Source organism: Hyaena hyaena, unplaced genomic scaffold (genome assembly GCF_003009895.1).
Source record: "Hyaena hyaena isolate Hyena2069 unplaced genomic scaffold, ASM300989v1 scaffold_131, whole genome shotgun sequence".
Lineage (NCBI taxonomy): Eukaryota > Metazoa > Chordata > Mammalia > Carnivora > Hyaenidae > Hyaena > Hyaena hyaena.
In genome coordinates, this window is record NW_024080761.1 from 3,453,068 (window position 1) to 3,472,730 (window position 19,663).

The 19,663-nt window shown below is 50.2% G+C and overlaps 1 protein-coding gene across 1 annotated transcript; it reads right to left on the reverse strand.

The window, feature by feature from the left end:
* Window positions 1-1,092: 1,092 nt before the first annotated feature.
* Window positions 1,093-16,065, reverse strand: SUN5 (Sad1 and UNC84 domain containing 5). Its single transcript, XM_039237785.1, has 13 exons — window positions 15,894-16,065; window positions 14,297-14,355; window positions 14,041-14,115; window positions 12,980-13,046; window positions 12,004-12,065; window positions 8,954-9,003; window positions 7,609-7,643; window positions 6,904-7,012; window positions 4,476-4,554; window positions 3,572-3,687; window positions 2,928-3,095; window positions 2,352-2,438; window positions 1,093-1,271 (listed from the first exon to the last, which is right to left on the reverse strand). The coding sequence occupies exons 1-13, from the start codon at window positions 15,956-15,958 to the stop codon at window positions 1,113-1,115; spliced, it is 1,131 nt and encodes a 376-aa protein (XP_039093716.1). The 5' UTR covers window positions 15,959-16,065; the 3' UTR covers window positions 1,093-1,112.
* Between the last annotated feature and the right edge of the window lie 3,598 nt (window positions 16,066-19,663).

Below are 19,663 nucleotides of genomic sequence, written 5' to 3' on the forward strand. Positions count from 1 at the left end.
GGAAGCAGGATTGCTGGGTCATACAGTAATTCTATGTTTTTTAAGTTTATTTTATCTATTTTGAGAGAGAGAGAGAGCACGCGAGGGAGGAGCAGAGAGAGATCGGGAAAGAGAGAATCTCAGGCAGGTTTCTTGCTGTCAGTGCAGAGCCCAACGCGGGGCGGGGCTCAAACTCAACAAACCGAGAGATGGAGACCTGAGCCAAAATCAAGAGTTGGATGCTTAATGGGCTGAGCCACCCAAGTGCCCCCTGATAATTCTATTTTTAATATTTTGAGGAATGACCACACTATTTTCCACTGACTATATCATTCTACATTCTCATCAGCAGTGCATAAGGGTTCTGATTTCTCCACATCCTCATCAACAATAAGTGCTGATTTTGTTTTATTTTATAGTGGCCGTCCTAATGGGTGTGAGGTGGGATCTCACTGGAGTTTTGATTTGCATTTCACTAATAATTAGTGATGTTGCATGTGCTATAGGCCATTTGCATATTTCTTTGGAGAAATGTCTATTCAAGTCCTTTGCCCATTTTTTAAAAATGTTTTTATTTCTGAGACAGAGAGAGACAGAGACAGAGACAGAGCGTGAGCAGGGGAGGGTCAGAGAGACAGGGAGACACAGAATCTGAAACAGGCTCCAGGTAAATGGAGTAAATGGTCTGTGTGATGTTGAAATACTCTGTGCTTGGCAGGGTGGGACTTCTCATCTCCCATCTCATCTAATACAACAGCCATCATCTTGTTCCCATTGTACAGATGGGGAGAGTGAGGCCCTGGAGGGCTGGGTCTTGCCCAAAGTCACCCCTGGGTCCAGGGCAGAGTGTGACTTGAAGCTGGGGAGATGACATATGTACAGGTATGAGACTGCCTGGGTTTGAATCCTGGTGCTGCCCTTTGTGAGTTGTGAGCTCTGGCAAATTTTTTCTCAGAGCCTTCACTGTCCCCATCTGTGAAATGGGGCCCCATGGGGCTGTTGTGAGGATGCCTGGACACTTAGGACACGACTGAGAATTGCTAAATGTGGCCTCAGACATCACATGCTGGCCTATCCTCACTCTTTGGAGCTGAAAGACATTCAGACTTGGGCTGGACTGTGAAGAATAAACTTTAATCTCTCTCCGGGTAGGGGCTCTGATCCGCCTGCTCTCTGGCGGGTGGGGTCACAGAACCGTGCACGCGCACTCGGTACAGGCAGGTGAACCGTGGGTTCCCCCAGTTGCTCGATATCTTCACCTTGACGGCACCAAATGCTCGGACAGGCTGATTCTGGAAGAGTCACAGACATGAGGCCGGTGGCCTCCACTCTGCCTGTCCAGACGGGTGTTTGGGGGTAGAAGGGAACCCTCCTGTTTCATGGGTGGAGAAACTGAGGCTCAGAGAAGGGAATGAACTGTCCTGAAGCCACACAGGAAGTTGATACTCAGGGACTGGGATGGAAGGTGCTGAGGTCAGAAAGAAGGATATACTGTGATGGGGAAAGTATTCTGGCCTTGGGGCCCTGAACAGTTGGCTGTGGGACCCCAGAGCAAGTCTCTGTCCCTCCTGGGGCTTCAGTTCCCGCCCACCCCCCACCCCCCACCCCCTTAAGATGGGTTGGGGGAAGGGTAATATCTGCTTTCCAGTTTTGCTGTGAGCATGAAGCAAGGTCCTGGAGCTAGGTGGCCTGTAGTAGCTATTTGGTGAGCATGCCTCCTCCCTGAGAGAGGATAGAGCCTGGTGCAAAAGCTGAGGCCTTGGCCTCTGAGATCTCACTGGATGCTCTTAATGTTCCAGGGAATTATACAAAGGTAAACAGAGGCCCAGAGATGAAGGGAATGGTCTAAGATCATGCAGATTTGTGGCGTCAGGATTTGTGTCCATGTCAGCCTGATTCCAAAGTGTAGACATTCCACTGAGTCTCAGGGCCATTCTGGCAGCCACCCCCGTGTCCTGCTTCTGTCCCCGACTCCCTTCCCTTCAGGCCTCAGTTTCCCCTGCTGTGGTTAGATCAGGTGCTGACAACAGGGCCTCCCAGTATGGAGATGCTAAGTTGAAAGCCAGCAACCCTGGCCCAGTGGGTCCCCCATTCAAGATCTCCTGTCCGTGGGAGGACTTGCAGCGGAGGCACTCCTGAGCAGGTCAGGGAGATGACGCACGGCTAGCAGCTGGACGGGTCTCCTCGGGGGCCTCCCTTTTGGCCCTGGCAGTGGCTCCATGCTCTGAGCCTCCGTTTCCTCATTTGTCAAGGGAGTTAGTGGCAAGTGTGCACTGCAAGGCTGATGGGGGAAGAACCGGGGTTCCCTGGGGAAGGCCCTGCACGTGGGGCACATTCGCTATTGCTCATCACGGGCAGCCTTTCTCTGGCACCTGGAGTGGGAACATCTGAATGATGTTTTCCGGCTGAAACTGAAATGCCCCCAGGAACACCTCCTCCTTGGGAGAGCCTTCCATGCCCTGTGGAATCAGAACCAAGGAGAAAGTGTCAGGTATGGGCAGGGCCTTCAGAGGGTACTGCCCCTCTCCAGCTGAGACTTGCATACCTCCTAGGATGGGGAACTCCCTATCTCTTTGGGCACCATTCCAGTGCAGCACAGAGGAATGGATAGGCAAGAGCACTGGACTGGGGATCAAAAGGCTGAGGGCTCTCTTCTAACTATGACACTGAGTTGTAGGATTGGGTGTTTCCCTGACCCTTTTCTGGACCTCAGTGTCCTTATCAATATCTCTGAAGACTGAATTGGCTCTGAAAGGCTTAGGTTGAAATAAAGCGGCTGTTTATCTCCTATCCTTAAAGGCTATGATCAGCCCCGGAAGCTGGTCATTCTCAGCCTTAACCAAGCCTCCTCCAGCCCCTCTAGCCTGCTTGTGCAGACAGGGTGCCTGGAGCCCCACCAGATGAGGCTGTCCCCTTAGTTAAGCGCTGCTCCCCGCGGGGGCGCTCACATAAATGACGAAGTCCTTGGGGGCGGTGTCCAGGTTGCCCGACAGCGAGATGGTCTTGGGGATATGCTGCAGCGTCAGGTTGGACAGGTAGACCTTCTGGGCCATTCGGATGGTCACCTGGCCTCGGTCACCGGAGAAGGCCCAGCAATTGCCAGGTGTCACATTGGGCTGGACGGGGCAGATGCGAGAGGATATGCTGGGCAGGTGGGTGAAGGTGAATTCCTCATCCCACCCTGGCTTCCCTAGACCTCCTTTGCCTCCTGGGTGAGCCAGATCCTTCCATCTACAAAGCTTCCTTTAGCGCCACCAACTCCAGGAAGCTCCCCTGATTGCTGGCAGTAAGAATGAATCTTCCCGTCGGCCCAGTGCCGGGAAGGCAGGGGTCTGCTTGGGGCTGTGAGGGTTCCTTGGCTCTCAAGTCTTGCAGGGCCCTCTTACAGTTGCCCCTGCTCCTGCCCCGCCCCCCCCCCCCCCGCCAGTGTTTCCTGCTGTCTATTCTTGCTTCCTGCCCTCCTCGCGTCTCCCTCTCCTGTTCCTATCACTAGACCCCCCCTGGGCCCCCACCCGCTTTGTGTGCACCCCCAGTGTCTGCTTCCGGGTGCTGGCCCCAGGACCCTGACCCCCCCACCCCCCACCCCTCCTGCCTCAAGGATCACGTCGGGGGGCTGCGCGTAGTTCCAGAGCCGGATCCAGTTCCAGCAGGAGCGAGCCTTGTCGTAGTTGTATGTGCTGGACGTTTGCTCAAAGTCGATAGAGGCCCCTGTGTGGGAGTGAGGGTGTCAAACTGGGCAGTGACTCTGCGCCGGGCGAACACTCCAGAGTCACTGGCCCTCTCCAAACTTCAGACATTCCCTGGGTGATGGGGAAGAATAATAGAAGCCATAATAATGATAACACCCACCTACCTCACAGGGTTGCTGTGAGATTGAAATGAGTTAATACATCAAGGTCTTCCAGCCAGCCTCGTTCTCATTGCCATGGCTGGTGTTATGCCTGTTTCACAGAGGAGGACAGCCTGGCTCTGAGGGGGAGACTGAGGCCCCAAGAGCTTAAGCCTCTGGCCTCCGACCCCACGTGCCCCTCGGCCGGAGCAGCGGGTGCTGCCTGACCGCCCCCACCGCTCCTCCTTCCATGTGCCGCCCCCCCCACTCCTGCTGTGCCCCTCACAGGGGGCCCGTTCCCGTGGGTTTCCCTGGGTCTGGAGCACTTTTCCCTCCTCGCCAGGCCTCAACTCAAACACTCTCCCGCACAGGCCTCTGCCCAGTCCTTCCCATCCCAGCCCCCTGCTTCGGTTTTCTGCAACGCTGATTCCCAACCACAGCTGGGCCTGTGTGGGTGTTTTATATGGCCAGTCTTTAGACTGACAGAGGAAACAGAAAATTGCAGCAAAAAAAGTTATCTGGGGCGGGGGACGGTTAGCTCTGAGCATGAACTTCCCTGGAGCAGAGAGGACACCAGACCAGAACTGAAATCCACTCACTGAGGAGTTTTTGAGGAACCTGAGGCAGGTGGATTGTAGGGTGGGGGCGGTGAGGGGGAGTTGCTTACCTATAGACTTTAGGGCAAAGTCTGGCTTTTCAATATAATCTCCTTGTATCATCTTCATGATTTTCTGGGCCATTTTTTGCTGAGAAGGCAGAAAACACACACAAGCCGTGTGCTGTGTGTTCTTACAGACCCGCCCACATGTGCGTTGGCACCAGGTGACAGGTGGCTGCAGGTAGCCCCTTGTCCCTGACTGCTTACCCCTGCCTGTGGAGGCCATGGCTGGTCCTGGCACAAGACCACCCAGGTGACACAGTGTCATCCCTGCCCCACCCACTGGGTTTACTCAGTGCCTCCAGTGCACACGACAGGGTCACAGATGGGACCAGAGTCTCAGTGAAGTTAAGGACAGGGGGTCTGGAGTCAGAGATAGCAGCAAAGATTTTAATAGCCACATGGGACTAAAAGGACAAAATTGGAGACTTGATGAGCCTCAACCCTGAACAGTTTTCCCCATAAGATGTTAACTGAAACCCAGAACTATGGAAGAGGCTGAAGAGCTAACTTGAGAGCTTCTGAAAGACGTATTAAAACTTCCAGTCTCACAAGGCTTGGAAACCAAGCCCCTTTCCATGAGGAGACCCCAAAACAAAATAAGCGAGAGATTAAAACCTTACAAACATCTTGGTATATATCAGAATCATGTGCAGGGCTTGTTGAAATGCAGATGGTTGGCTCCCACCCTCAGTAGGTCTGAGGGGGCCCATTAATTTGAATTTCTAACATTTTCCCAGGTAATGCTGATGCTGCTGGTATGGGAGCCACACTTTGAGAACTGCTGCTCTAGAAGGAGTGGTGAATATTGAGAGAGAGGCTGTAGCTGGACCTGGGGGCACTACACCAATTATGGACACAATCAGAGCCTGAGAATCCACGCTTGCCCCTGGCAGAGAAGGTTACCACTAGGGCGGGAGATTTTGCACTCATGCAGGGCTAGGAGACGACATTGGAGACTTGAGAGGGGCGCCTGAGTGGCTCAGTCTGTTAAGCATCCAACTCTTGATTTCGGCTCAGGTTGTGATCTCACAGTGTGTGAGTTCAAGCCCAGCATCAGACTCTGTGCTGACAGTGTGGCACCTGCTTGGCTCCCACTCTCTCTGCCCCTCCTCCACTCGTGCTCACTCCCTTTCTCTCTCAAATTAAATAAATAAACTTAGAACAAACAAAAACTTAAAAAAAATTAATTGGAGACTTGAGAAGCCTCAGACATATGGTCAGTCTTTCCCATCAAGACATCTACCAAAAATTTGAAGCTTCATGGTAAGGGCACTAAAGGATTAAGCTGAAACCTTCTGACCAAATCTTACACAAATTGCAATCCAGGTCTGAAACAGCTCAATGAACATCTAGATAGAAGTGATCAGGGTATTCGTCTTCCTCAGGGGGAACTCTAGTTGAAGTTATACCTATCTGGAGCACAGAGCTCTTTTGTATACAAAGTCCAGAAAAACGCTGAAAAATTACTGGACATGAAAAGACAAGACCATATGATCGATACTCCAAAGAAAAACAACAATAGAAAAAGATCATAGATGATCTAGGTATTGGATTTAGCAGATAAGGATTTAAAAATAGCTAGGACAATAAGTTCAATAACAGAAAAGAAAAAATGGACGACATAGGTAAGGTGTTGGAGAATTTCATCATAGAATTAAAATTTATGAAAAAGAATCAACTATATATTCTAGAACAATGCCGTATGTGAAATTAAGAACTTAATGGAAAATTTTAACAGTAGATTGGACAGGACAGAATACAGGATTATAGGTGAACTTGAAGAAATGTGAATAGAAAATATCAAAACTTGAACACATAGAGAAAAAGGATGAAAATCAAGCACACCAGGTAATAGCATAAGAATTGTGTGGAACACATTCTAACAATCTAGCATAGATATAACTGGAGTTCCAGGAGGGGACATAGATAATGGGCAAGAAACAATATTTTAAGAAATAATAGCTAAGAATTTTTAACAACTATTGAAAAAATACTATAAATCCAATAAGCTCAGCAACCCCATCCCAAGCAGGTTAAATATGTGACATTGTGGATAAAAAGAACATCATACAAACACCCAGAGGTTAAAAAACAAACAAACAAACAAACAGATCACACTCATAGCATCAATAATAAGAGAACTATTAGACTTCTTAACAGCAACAATACAACTAGAACACAATAGTGGAATTCTCTCAAAATTTTCAGGGGAATCTTTTCTATCTAGAATTCTATACCCAACCAAACTATCAATCAAATGAAAGGGTAGAATAAAAATACTTTCAAATGTGCAAGTTCTAAACAAATTAATATGCCTCTTATTTCACTCTTTCCTAGGAAATTATTGGAGGATGTGCTCCACCAAAACTTGGGAAATAGGGAAAAGGTCATCAAAGAAGTCAGGTGTTTTGGAGTGGAATGGCCAGTATCTCACCTCATCTGACATGGCTTCCATCAACTGGAGCTTGGCAATGAGTTGGGTCATGTTACCTCGGAGGTCCTGGATTTCCCCAGTGTGATGCCGCACCTTCTCCTGGTACATTCTTACAAGGAGGGAGTAGAACATGGACTGACTGATTTGTGATGCTGCTATTGTCACCCTCAGCTTCTACCTTCACCAATCAGCCTACAGAGAACTAGCTACACATTTCCTTACTCTTCTGGGCCCATCCTGGCCCTACCCAGTAGGTTCTTATCTCTAAAGCATTACTCATGGTCTTCCTCCTACTTGGAATATCTTTAATTCAACTTATTCCTTCGAAATATTCCTGAGTATTTTGCTTGCAATTAAGGATGATGCCACCAGGTGGTATCTTGTTGGTTAAAGTTTCTTCTCAGCTTCCACTTGCTGAGTGTGAACTATAGACCAGTAATTATTCAGGACAGCTGACATATTTAATGTTCATAATTACCCAGAGCAAGATGGATGTTATGCTTCATCTCATAAATGAGGAGTCAAAGGCCTAGACAGGTGAAGTGACTTGCAAAAGTTTAGCCAGGTAGGCAGTATGGGAGCTGGGATTTAAACCTAGGTTGATCTGACTGTGGAGCCAATACATTCTTAGCCAATATATTACAGGTCCTTGATGCAGTTCTGGTTTTTGGGTGATAATAAGACTATTTAGTAGATTCTTCTTACCGCAAGCTCTGCAGTGGACTATTTATGCTGTCGTCCTGGTAGGGTGTTGAGGAAACAAGGGATCTTTTTCAGATGGCCTCATCTGGGCCCAATAGAAACTCCTCCATTCATTCTCCCACAACCATAAATCCATCCATTCATCTGCTTTCCCATTTACTCTTCCATCCATCCACTCACCCACCATCTATCCAAAATCCAGTATATCCTCCATTTTAAATCCATCCATCCAAATCCACATCCATCCACCCTTCCAACTATCCACATCCCATCCAACCACCCTTTCCTACCCATCTATTCCTCCATTTATCCAACCTTCCTCATCCATCTACCTTCCTACTCATCTAACTTACCTTATATATTGACCCTTTCACGAATCAATTCATCCTCCCATCTACCCACCCTCCCATCTATCCAACCTCCCATTAACCATCTGTCTATTCATCCATCCATCCATCCACCCATCCATATATCTATTCTGCCCTTCCATCTGTCCATCTGTCCATTTCTCATCCATTCAGTCTTCCATCCATCCATACATCTATCCCTACATCCATCACTTCTATTTTCCCATCCATTCTCCCTCCATTCCAGTTAACCAACACTGATCATCCAGTTAACCAACACTGATAGTGGCAACTTTCTGCCTGACCCTAAGGTGGACATCACTGGAGTGAATTAGACCTGGCTCTACCTTCAATAGCTCCCAAAATAGTTGGGAAAATAGTCATGATTGCATTCACGATTAGAGAAAATTGTGGGAGGAAAGGGGAATGTCACCACCTTCACCTGATATTTCTGGGGGAAGTGACATTTTAGCTGGATCTTGAAGGATATGAAGGAGTTTATAAGGGGAAAAGGGGAGAGGGAGGGAAAAGTTCATCAGATCTTCATTCTTTTTAGGCATTCTAAGACTCTTTGCTGTCCTCTGACAGGGAGCTCTAGCCATGATTTCCTCCTCTTTTCTCCCCAGGATCCACAAAGCAAATGGTCTCATTTCATTTGAGCAGAAGAACAAACTTCCTTGAGTACAGAGAGAATTGTGTTCCATCCTCACTATTCTGCTTTAGGAAGGAGCCTTGATAAAGGAAAGATAGGTCACCTCTGGGAGGGAGAGACAGGAGAGCCATTCTGTAGGATGGACTACTGTGTCTGGTCTTTTAAAGTCACATTTTGGTGGGAGAGATAGGTTCCAGGTGGGTGGCATTGCAAAGACAGAGGTTTGGGGCTGGGATGAGTCAGGAACTGATCAAGGTCCAGATGTGGTCAGAGTGAGAAGCTGTTGTAGGCAACAGCTAGTTGGGGTGAGGCCAGTCAGTGCTGAGGCCTGAAGAGAGCACACACTTACCTGCCAGACTTCCATTTTAGATGGTACGTGCATAGAAAACATCCAGAATGCTGTGGGGCCAAGAGAATGAGAGTGGGCCATTTAAGATAGAAGGTTAAAAGCTGAGGCTCTGGAGTTAAGGCATCTAGATTCAAATCCCAGCTTTGGCACTTACTAACATTGTGCAACTTTGGAAGAATTTAGTTAATCTCCCTAGACCTCAATTTCCTCCTCTGGGAATTTCCTCCTCCTAAAATGGGAATAACAGTAATATCCACTTCGTGATCAAATGATATCATATATGTAAAGTGTCTCATGTAAACCAAATAATCCATGTCCCCTCTCTTGCCCCTGTTCCAATTCTACTGGGGATAATCGATGAAGAGAAGAAAATGGGATGGTGTTCCCTGCATTTTATGATCTCTGTGTTACCTGAAATCCTACCATTCAAGCCATTATTAAAACTCTTTAAAACCTATTCATTGTTTATGATAAAACAACAAACCAGAAATAGAACTCCCACAGTCTGATAAAGCTCATTTATGAACATCCCCCGCCCCCCAGCTAATAACATACTTAATGGTAAAAGACTGAATGCTTTCTTCCTAAAATCAGGAACAGAACAATTATGTCTACTCTTGCCATTTCTATTTAACATTGTCCTGGAGGTTCTAGTCAGGTCAATTAGCCAAGAAAAAGAAAGAAAAGGCAGATGACATAATCTTGCACATAGAACCTTAGAGTATCTAAGACTGAGTGTTTTGCCCAGTGTCAAAGTAATAAATGACAAGGTTTCAGGATACAAGATCAGTGTATGAAAATCAGTTATATTTTTAAACACAAGCAATAAATAATCTGAAAATGATAAGAAAACAATTCCATTTACATTAGCATCTCAAAGAATAAAATACTTGAAATAAATTCAACATAAGTGTAAACCTTGCACTCTGAAAAATACAAAACATCATTAGAAGAAATTAAAGATGACATAGAGATATCTATTAATAATAGAAAGACAGCCCATGTTCATGGTGGAAAACCTAATATTGTTTAGGTGAGACGACTCCCCAAATTCATTTATGAATCAATGCAAGCTCCCTCAAAATACCTGAGGCCTTTATTTTTAAGAAATGGAAAAATTGATCCTAAAATTCGTATGGAAGTGTAGGGACTATAATTAAAAAGAACAAAGTTAGAGAGCTCATACTTCTGGACTTCAACTTATTACAGAGTTACAGCAATTAATCCAGGGCAGTACTGGCAAAGTGGTAGACCTATAGATCAAAGGAGTAAAATTAAGAGTCCAGAAGTAAACTCTCACATTTATGGCCAATTGATTTTCAGTGAGGGTGCCAGACAATTGAATAAGGGAAAGAATAGTCTTTTCAATAAATGGAACAACTGGATATCTACATTCAAAATAATGAAATTGGACTCTTACCTCACACCAGATGCAAAAATTAACTCAAAAAAAAATGGATCATGGACCTAAATGTAAAGGCTAAAACTATACAAATCTTGGAAGAAAAAGTGGGAGTAAATTTGTATAGCTTTGAGTTAGGCACTGGTTTCTTGCATCTGACATCAAAGTACATATGGCAAAAGAAAACAGATAAATTGGACTTCAATCAAAATTTTAAAAAGTTGTGCCTCAAAGGACACCATCAATAGAAAGAGAAAAGACAAGCCACAGAATGGGAGAAAATAGTTGCAAATTGTGTATCTGATAAGGGACCTATATCCAGACCATACAAAGAACTCTCATAACTCAAAAATAAAAAGACAACCCAATTTAAAAATGGGTCAAGAAATTTAGACATCTCTCCAAAGAAGATCTACAGTTGACCCATAAGCACATGGAAAGATGCTTAACATCATTAGTCATTAGAGAAATGAAACAAAAACCACAATGAGGTACCGCACTTCATGGCTAAAATAAAAGACAGATAATAACCAGTATTGATGAGGAGGTGGAGAAACTGGAACTCTCATACATCCTGGTAGGAATGTAAGATGGTGCAACTACTTTGGGGGAAAGTTTGGCAAGTCCTTAGATAGTTAAGCATACAATTGCCACAAGACCCGGAAATTCCACTTCTAAATAGATGCCCAAGAGAATTTAACACACATGTCCACACAAACGTTTTATAGGATCATCCACAGCAGCATTAACGGTAGTCAAAAAGCAGAAACAATCCTAATGTCTATCAACCGTTGGATACATAGGTAAAATGTGGCATGTCCATACAATGGAATATTTTCAGCCATAAAAAAGGATGAAATGCAGATGTATGCTATACCACGGATGAACTTTGAAAACATTATGACAAGTGAAAAAAGTCACAAGACCACATATTGTATGATTCTATTTATATTAAATGTCCAGAACAGGCAAATCCATAGAGACAGAGAAAATAGATTCGTGGTTGGTCGCCTAAGACTGCGGTGAGGGGGGATGGGGAACGACTGTCTGGGATGGGTGAGGATTTTTGGGGGGAGTAGTGAAAATATGGAATTTGATAATGGTGATGGCTGCAAAACTTTGTGAATATACCAAAAACCACTGAATTGTATACTTTAAAATGGTGATCTTTCTGGTAGGTGAACTGTATCTCAACAAAGCTGTTATTTAAAAAAATCTTATTTGTTGGGTTAAGTTTCCTAGGAATTTCTAATTTCTTAAGACATTCTCTCCACCCACCCCGCTCCCCTGCTTGCTGGGCCAGTGTATTTGACTGAGGGGAGGGAGGAGACTCCTCTGCTTGAGAAAGCAAAGCTGTGACGTGGGAGGTGTCACGGAAGATCAGAAATGTGTAATAATGATCATACCGTGGTTGGAGAACTTTACAATTTTCAATGCTTTTTGTAGTTTTCAAAAAATGTCCTTGGTCATCAGTTCATTTTATCCTCACAGCAACACTCATTAGACAGAGGGGAAACTGAGACTCATAGAGGGGCCGTGTCTTGCCCAGTGTCACATAGTGCCACAGCCTTCACTCTTTCCCTCCCCAGGTTGGGCGAGAGCACAGGGACACCTCCACCTGGGATGGGCCAGGGCCCCGGAGACATACCAAAAGCACAGAGGATGAGAACACCTGTCTTTTCCATGAGCTTCTGGAAGAGCAGCCTGCATCTGGAAGAGAGAGAAGCAGCAGTCAAGGTGAAGTGGGGCTTTGCATAGGCTAACAAGTCCTGGCCTGGCCCTTGCCCTCTTCTATCCCTGAAGGGCAGGACCCTCCTGGGAAGTGATACCCCCTCCATGATGCTGACCTCGTGCTGTGCCCGCACAGCCTTCCCGAGGAAAGGGAGCTCTTACCCCAGCATGTGGGGCCATCAGAGATCCACTCACTGAGGTCCACCCCATCCTCTTCACACCCTGTCTCCAGCTACGTACTGGCTGTTCCCTCCCGTCTGTCCTGGTGAGCGCACCCTTCGGAGTTCAGCTCGGACAAACGTCCCCTCCTCCTATGACCTCCAGAGTCAGCGCTGCCCACCCCCACCCTTAACACTGGGTTTGGTGTCTGCCTGCCTTCCTTTCTGGGAGCCCAGGAGTGGTGAGGGTCAAGGCTGGGCCCAGAGTAGGCAGTGAGATGTTTAGGATGCACGCTCTAAATGAATGAATGAGGGGGAAAGCTTTGCAGCACTTGGGAGGGGCTGGTGTGGGACAGACGACTGAAGGGGAAGGATGGGACAGGCATTCCAGGAAATAAAAACAGCATGCGCCAAGGTGCTGAGGTGGGGGCGGGAACGGCGGGCCCGGGGGGGAGAGCCTCGTCTTGCTGGCCAGTGGGTCCACAGCAGGATGCAGAGGGAGGGCAGCATGGAAAGGAAGGCGGGGCAGGATTCCAGAAGGCTGCAGGCCAAGGTGCTAGAGCACTGGGGAGCCATAGTGGGTTCTGAGGCGAGGGAATACGCTAAAATCCAGGTTTGGGCTGGCTGATCTGGTCTGGTGATCACGGGGACATTCAGACCAGTGAGGAGGCTGCCATGGTAGCGGGCTGCATGCTCCCAGCCTCCGCCACCCTCCCCTCGCCTTCCCCTGCCCACCTGCAGTTGTTGAACAGGATGTGGTGAGCCTGAGTCCTCAGGAAGCAGGCCAGACAGGTGATCCAGGCTGCAGAGGAGGCAGGAGAGCAGGAGTCGCTGCAGCCGTGTTCTCATCTACCAAGCCTTGCAGGAGGCGGTGCCCTACGCTGGGACACCCTCTCAGTCTTGTAATGGAGCCCAGGGTAGCCCTGCTCTGCTCCCGGGTAAACACCAGCTCAGAGGGAGGGCAGGGCCCAGAGGTGGGCACTGCTTGCGCCCGGCAGTTAACAACCACCTAGCAGTGACTCCGGAGCACACGAAGTCTGGGATGTGCCAATGCCCGTTCCCAGACACTGGGGGCTTCTCAAGGGCAGGGTCCGTGTCCCATTCATCCCCGGTGCCCAGTGCTGCCCACCATTGGAGCTAAGTAAAAAGTGGGGATTCAGGATGGACGAGTAGGTGGGAGATACGTGAACGGACAGAAGAATGCTGAGAGAATGGTTTGGAAGGTGGATGAATAGGAAGGCGGATGAGAAGATGGGCAGACGGAAGGGTGGGTGGGTAACTGGATGGGTGTGAGTATTAACAAATAAGGGTATGGGTGACCCGATGGCTCCCTTAGTGAACAAATGGGGTGCATGGATATTACAACAGATGGATACGAGGACAGAGGGCTGGAGAAATGACCGAGTGATGAGTAAACGGAGGGGCGAGTGGGTGAACACTAACATAGAAGGCTGATCTTTAGGGGGTGGGCAGACCACGTGCCCGAAGTAAGGGTGCACCACATCACACCATTCCGTGGCTTCACCAGTGGCCTCCCGGCCCAGGGGCCAGGCTGGCAGGAGAGTAGGGAGGGCTGACAGTTAGCTCCTCCAAGCAGCACGCCTCCCTCCTGCTCCCTCTCTCCAACCACCAAAGGAATGACACACCTACCACCTTTGCTGGGAAGACCTCCAGGGTTCCCTCCCTCCCTTGCAGCCCAGTGCAGGCCTTACCCACCCAGGTCTGCCTGGCCTGAGGCTGGGCCCTCTCCCCAGGCCCACGTTGATGGCCAGGGCGCCTCTTCAGTACATACGTACATATACACGCCAGCACGCACTGGGCCAGGTTCGGGGCCGGGGTACTGATGCGGATGGGCAGCACAATGGAATCACCTGCGGAGAGCACGGGGCTGTCACGTCAGTGCCTGCAGACACCCAGAGCTCGCTGCGGCCATCCCCGCCCCCTAGCCTGCCCTTTGCCAGGAGACTCTGGGCTGCCCATCTGACATCTCTGAGCCTCCGCCCCCCACTGCTCACGAAGACCCCAGGGCTCCCCTCTTCCCTCCCTGCTCACGTGTGTTTGACACGGCGTCCCCCGCCATCCTGCAGGTGTTCCGGCCTCGCTGGGCCGCCCTGGGGGTAACAAGACTCACAATTGCATCTGATAATTTTGCAAGAAACATGGTGTCCTCACGTTCTACGTTGAGAGACTGAGTTGCAGACAGGTTCGCCCAAGACTACCAGCCTGCGAATCAGGGACATACCCGGGTCTGACCAACCCCAAACGCAAGTCTCTTTTGAGGAGGGGACCCAGTGTGCTGCTATCACCTCAAAGCCAGTTGCTCCCCTCGCCGGCCAGCGGAAGGCTGACTTAGGTCCCGTGGCCGCTCCCGCCCCGTGTGATTTTAGGCAATCCCGATGGCTCTAAGCCCTGCTGTCCTTGTCCGGGTCTCTCTGCTGTGGCAGGCGCCAGGGGAAGCTCCGCGGGGTGAGCTGTGGGGGTGCGCTGGGTTTGGAGGTCTGGTACTTGGGGGAGAGGCTTTCTCATTGCTAAAGTGAGACCCGCAGGAAGCAATGCCCACCCTCCGCGCACCCTATGCCGCCATGCTTCCCTGTGCCCCCGGAACCGTGGTGGCCGCCTGTGACGGCCAGGAGGCCAGCAGGAAGAGCAAATGACAGCAGGGACCTGGATCTCAAGAGACACTGCAGATCTGCAGAATTAACGCGTTCTGGAGCCACACACATCTTGGGACTTCTTGGTATGTGAGATAACAAACTGTCTTTATTTCTTTAGGCCATGGTCCCCCAACAGTGATAATCATACCCCCCCCCGCTGTGTTTATGTTTATTTATGGGACCATTATATATGTAATATCATATGTACATATGTATGTGTACAACTGTGCTAACATGTTATTTACTTTTTCCAGTATTTGTACATTCTCAAGAACTATGAATTAAAAGAGGATGAGCTAAAAATATACGCTGAGGTTCTAATGCTTTGCGCCCTCATTTTTTTTAGTATGCCAGCCCAAATCCCTAGAGGGATTGTTTTGTATACCCACTTTTAAAAAAGAGTTTTAATGTTTTTATTTTATTTTTTAAGAGAGACAGAGCGTGAGCAGGGGAGGGACAGAGAGAGAGGGAGGCACAGAATCTGAAACAGGCTCCAGGCTCTGAGCTGGCTGTCAGCACAGAGCCCGATGCGTGGCTCAAACCCACAAACCATAAGATCATGACCTGAGCCGAAGTCAGAGGCTTAACTGACTGGCTCCCCTGTTTTGTATACTCTCTTGGGACATACACCCCATGTTGGGGGCCCAGAGTAGGCAGACGGACAGCAGAGGTGCGTCCATTTACCGTCTCCCTTGCTGGACTGTGACCTCCATGAGGGCAGGAAGCATGTCCACCTGGCGCAGCCCTATGCCCGCAGCCCCCTGCTCAGTGCCCACACACAGTAGGTGCTCAATAAACATGTGTTGAAGGGTGACTGCCCCACCACTCGCTTGGCTGGGAGACTTTAGGAAAGCCACAGTCAGACCTCTCTGACCTCAGCAGCTGCCTCTGTCACAGGCAGCTGGTGATGCCCGCTCACCTCCAAGGAGAGGGCAAAGGGGCAGCATTTTGTACACCGCAAAGAACTGGGCAGAGATGGGGGCTGCCGTCCTCACCTCCTGGGTCTGGCATCCTGAGGCGGGTTACACGGATCCCCGGGGCTCCTGGAGAACCGCGGCATCAATCTCCTGGTCTGGGAACTCTAGAGGAAGCGGTGCTGAGGCTCTCCGTTAGTCGGCGAGGGGGCAGAGGCAGTCACTGCTGCCACCTCCTAGCGTGCCTTGGAAGGTACCATGCGGCATGTAGCCGAGTCAAGTGGAGCCGTGGGCACTGTGACCTCACAGAGCAGGGGGTGGGGCGGGGGGCTCTGCCCGGTCTCCAGCTTGGCTCCAGAGCTTCCCCTCGGATGAGCCCATTCTGACCTCCTTCCTACTTTTAAGATGAGGAAATTGAGGCCACAGATGGAAAAGGCCACACCGGGATCTCAGGGCCTGGGCAGGGGTGAGAACTGAGGCTCCCGTACCCAGGCCATGCCCCCAGACCTCTTCCTGCCTCCCGCTTCCCAGCCTCACCACCTGCTTTGGCAAAATACACAAAATAGTGTATATGGGGTTGTTTTAATCAAGTTCTACTTTTCCTGGAGAACAATAAAAGCAGAGCAGAGTGGAAATGTCTGGCTATATGTTTGTCTCCGTCAGCCCTGCCTATGGAGAGCTTATTTGGATTGTGGAGCTAAAAGGAACTCACTTGTGCCCCTTGCTGGTCGTTGTGCAAATTGTAGGCTAAGTTCCTGCGGTCTGCAGAGTAACGGGCCCTCAGGGAGGCCGGCATACTAAAACCAGAACATGTTCATGTGTGAGGTTCCAGAACAAAGATCTGACACTAGCAGATGGGGTTAAGGTTGCTAATTAACTGCCCTTGAGATAGGAGAATATCCTAGGTCACCCAGGCGGACGCAGTGGAATCGGTCCTGTACATGCTGGAGGGAAGCAGATGGGAAAGGGTGGCCGCACGAGGAGCCCTCAGCCCAACTTGCTGATCTGAAGGTGGAGTGAGAGACTATAAGTCATGCAGTGAAAATAGCCTCTGGAGGCTGGAAAAGGCAGAGAAATGAATCCTCCCCTAGAGTTTCAGGAAAGTAACAAAGTTCTGCCAATACCTTGACTTCAGCCCAGCGAGATCCATTTTGGGCTTCTGACTTCCCGAGATATGAGACAAGGAAGCTGTGTTTTAAGTCACGACGTTTGTAGTCATTTGTTATAGCAGCAATAGGAAACGAATACAGTGCCCTTAAGAATACCCGGTGAAGGGGAAGCCCTGAAATGCTGCCCCTATAACTGTTCCAAGGGTCTTTCAATTGTACGTGCATGCATTCATTCCACAGATGTTTACTGAGCACCTACTATGTTCCAGGCACTGGCTACAGAGGTGAGCAGAACCAGCTCCCATCACCAGGGAGGAGGGTAAAGGGGCTGGCTGAACCCCACGCACATAGCAGGTGCCTGCCCACGCTCGCCATTGCTGTAGGGAGGAGGGGCTGGTGAGACTCTCCCTCATCTGTATCCACAGGTTGTCAGTCATTATCCCCCGTGCTGGATGTGTTGAGGAAGAGGAAGTGTCTGTGCTGAGAGCAAACACCGAGAGTGGCTTTGGTCAATATTTGTGTCCCTCTCCTCTGAGTCTGCTGTTTGCCCCGGCTACAGCGAGGCCCTGAGGCCAGGAGTAGGGCATTAGGGAGCCTGTGGCTGGCATATGCATAGGGCAGGGGGGCTCTGTCTTTTCAGGGGAGGGCTCACTGATGTCTGTGGTCCCTGCCAGTCCTGTGGGCCCTGGTGGGGATCCAGCCCGGGGTGGGCGTGGCTCTGGGCCTGGTGTTGGGCTGCGTGGAGTCGGTGGGAGCCGTGCAGGGCTCTGGAGTTGGAGCCTCCCCAGCTGATCCACACAGAGGAACAGAGGGGCTTTCCCCGCGGTTATGCTATCACTTCCCGTGGGCGTGTGTATGCACACACACAAACACATCACAGCCTCCCAGTTCCAGGAAGCAGTCAGCTACTCACCCATCATACACACGTACTCACGCCTGCACCCGATACCTACACTCACAGACACACTCAGTATACCAAGCTCACGTGTACATACCGTACACAAAACCCCGTACCTCACTCACGTGGGTTCATGTAAACGGGCAGGTAACATCATAAACCAAGATGCCAACGTGCCCACTTCAGGTACACACTCACACACACACACATACACACACACTGTCCTCTGATGTTATTATTACGTAACGCACATGTGTATGCATGACTACACACACACACGTAACCCTCATACATATATACAACACATATACATACAACATATATACATATATATACAAGCTTCTTCATGTGGACACACAGCCCGTGGGCCCCAGATGGCCAAGGTGGAGCCTGGAGTTTCTAATGCAGGAAGAGGCGGTGGGCCACATCCATGACGAGGGAAGTACGCATTTGGAGAGAGCCTGAGGTGGTAGGTAGTAAGGACTCGGCCACCCACGCACCCTCTCATCCGTTGCCCTTTGAGTTAGGGTTCAATGTGGGGCCAGGAGCAGGGCTCAGTCAGTGACTGGGGTCAGGGCTCAGGTAGCCCCCTGTTCTTGCTGAAAGGGCCATGTTTCTGAGAGAGCTTAGAGCCCCTGGCCTGAGAGGGCAGTGAGTGGTATCCCTGACTTGGGGCACCCACATCCTCCTGGACCTGGCCAGGCCCGGCTGGGGTGCTGAGGGGGCCCTCCTAAGAGCGGCCCTCTTTCCAGAGATCTCCTGGCTGAGGGGGCCCAGGGCGGCCACCTCCAGGGTCCTGCAGCGCTCGGCAGCAGCCCGGTTACGTGGCAGCCCCACCACAGAGAGGATGAAACATTTTGGCAACGGCCATGTTTGCAGGGAAAACACGCACAATCCACAAGCAAACCTGCCCCTCCCTGGGTCCCTTCGCAGTGGGCGCTGCATACCTGAGAGCCTCATAAAACAGCTCCCACGCCTGCTAAGGGCTGAGAATCCACCAGTCCCAGAAAACCACCTGAGGTAGGAATGGGAATGGGGCTGGCACCCCTCCAGGGTGGAGCCTCGACTTCCCCATCTGTTTAATGGGAATACTACTTCCAAGCGCCTTCTACAGAAGGGTCCGTCCCCAGTCTTGTCGTGGGACTTTGGGCAAGTGCCACCTCGCTGGGCCTCCACGAGCCCATCTCAGCAGTGGCCCCTCGTTGCTAAGTCAGACACAGATCCGTCCACTTGGCTGGGCTGGGGCTGGAGGGGCTGGGGGGCCATGCTAGAGGCCTGCGTTTAGGACACTCCTCACCTGGTCCAGGATAGGATGAGGACAGGAGCCACCCCGGGTCTTCCCCTGGCTGGGTTCAAGCAGCTGGACCCTAGGATGGGCTGTCACAGGGCGCTGGACTCCTGGCATCAGGAAGCACGGCCCTGGGCCTTGGGGTGGTGGGCTCGGGCTCTCTCCTCGGGGTCAGAAGCTGCTCTTGATCTCCCTAACCAGGAATCTCCTCTGCCTCCTCTGGCATGGCTTGGGTCCTACACCAGCCTTAGTTTGCTGTGTGGCCTTAGGCAAGTCCATGTCTTCTCTGGGCCTTGGGGCTACTTCCAGACAAGATCTTGCTGTGGTTCCTGAGGAAGCAGGCTGGGAAGGTGATACCTCCCAATGCAGAGATGCAAAACTGACATGCAAGGGTCTTGGGCAGGGCTGGGATCACCACTCAGGGCTTGCGACCTCCAGGCTGGGGTGGGGATCAAACAGCTGGAGTGGGGGGGGGGGGCACGTTCAGGACAAGTTCTCTGATGCTTGTCCCCACCCTGACCCACAGATCTCGGGGGGGGCAAGGGCCAGGACAGCC

Bases quoted from the DNA above. Each gene is read 5' to 3' on its own strand.
- SUN5 (XM_039237785.1), bottom strand. From the start codon at position 15,958: ATGCCGCGGTTCTCCAGGAGCCCCGGGGATCCGTGTAACCCGCCTCAG. The intron at 3,688-4,475 runs GTAAGCAACTCC...ACTCCCACACAG, and splicing joins CTTTGCCCTAAAGTCTATAG to GGGCCTCTATCGACTTTGAG. The intron at 3,096-3,571 runs GCAGGAGGGGTG...TGCCCCGTCCAG, and splicing joins CCCCCGACGTGATCCTTGAG to CCCAATGTGACACCTGGCAA.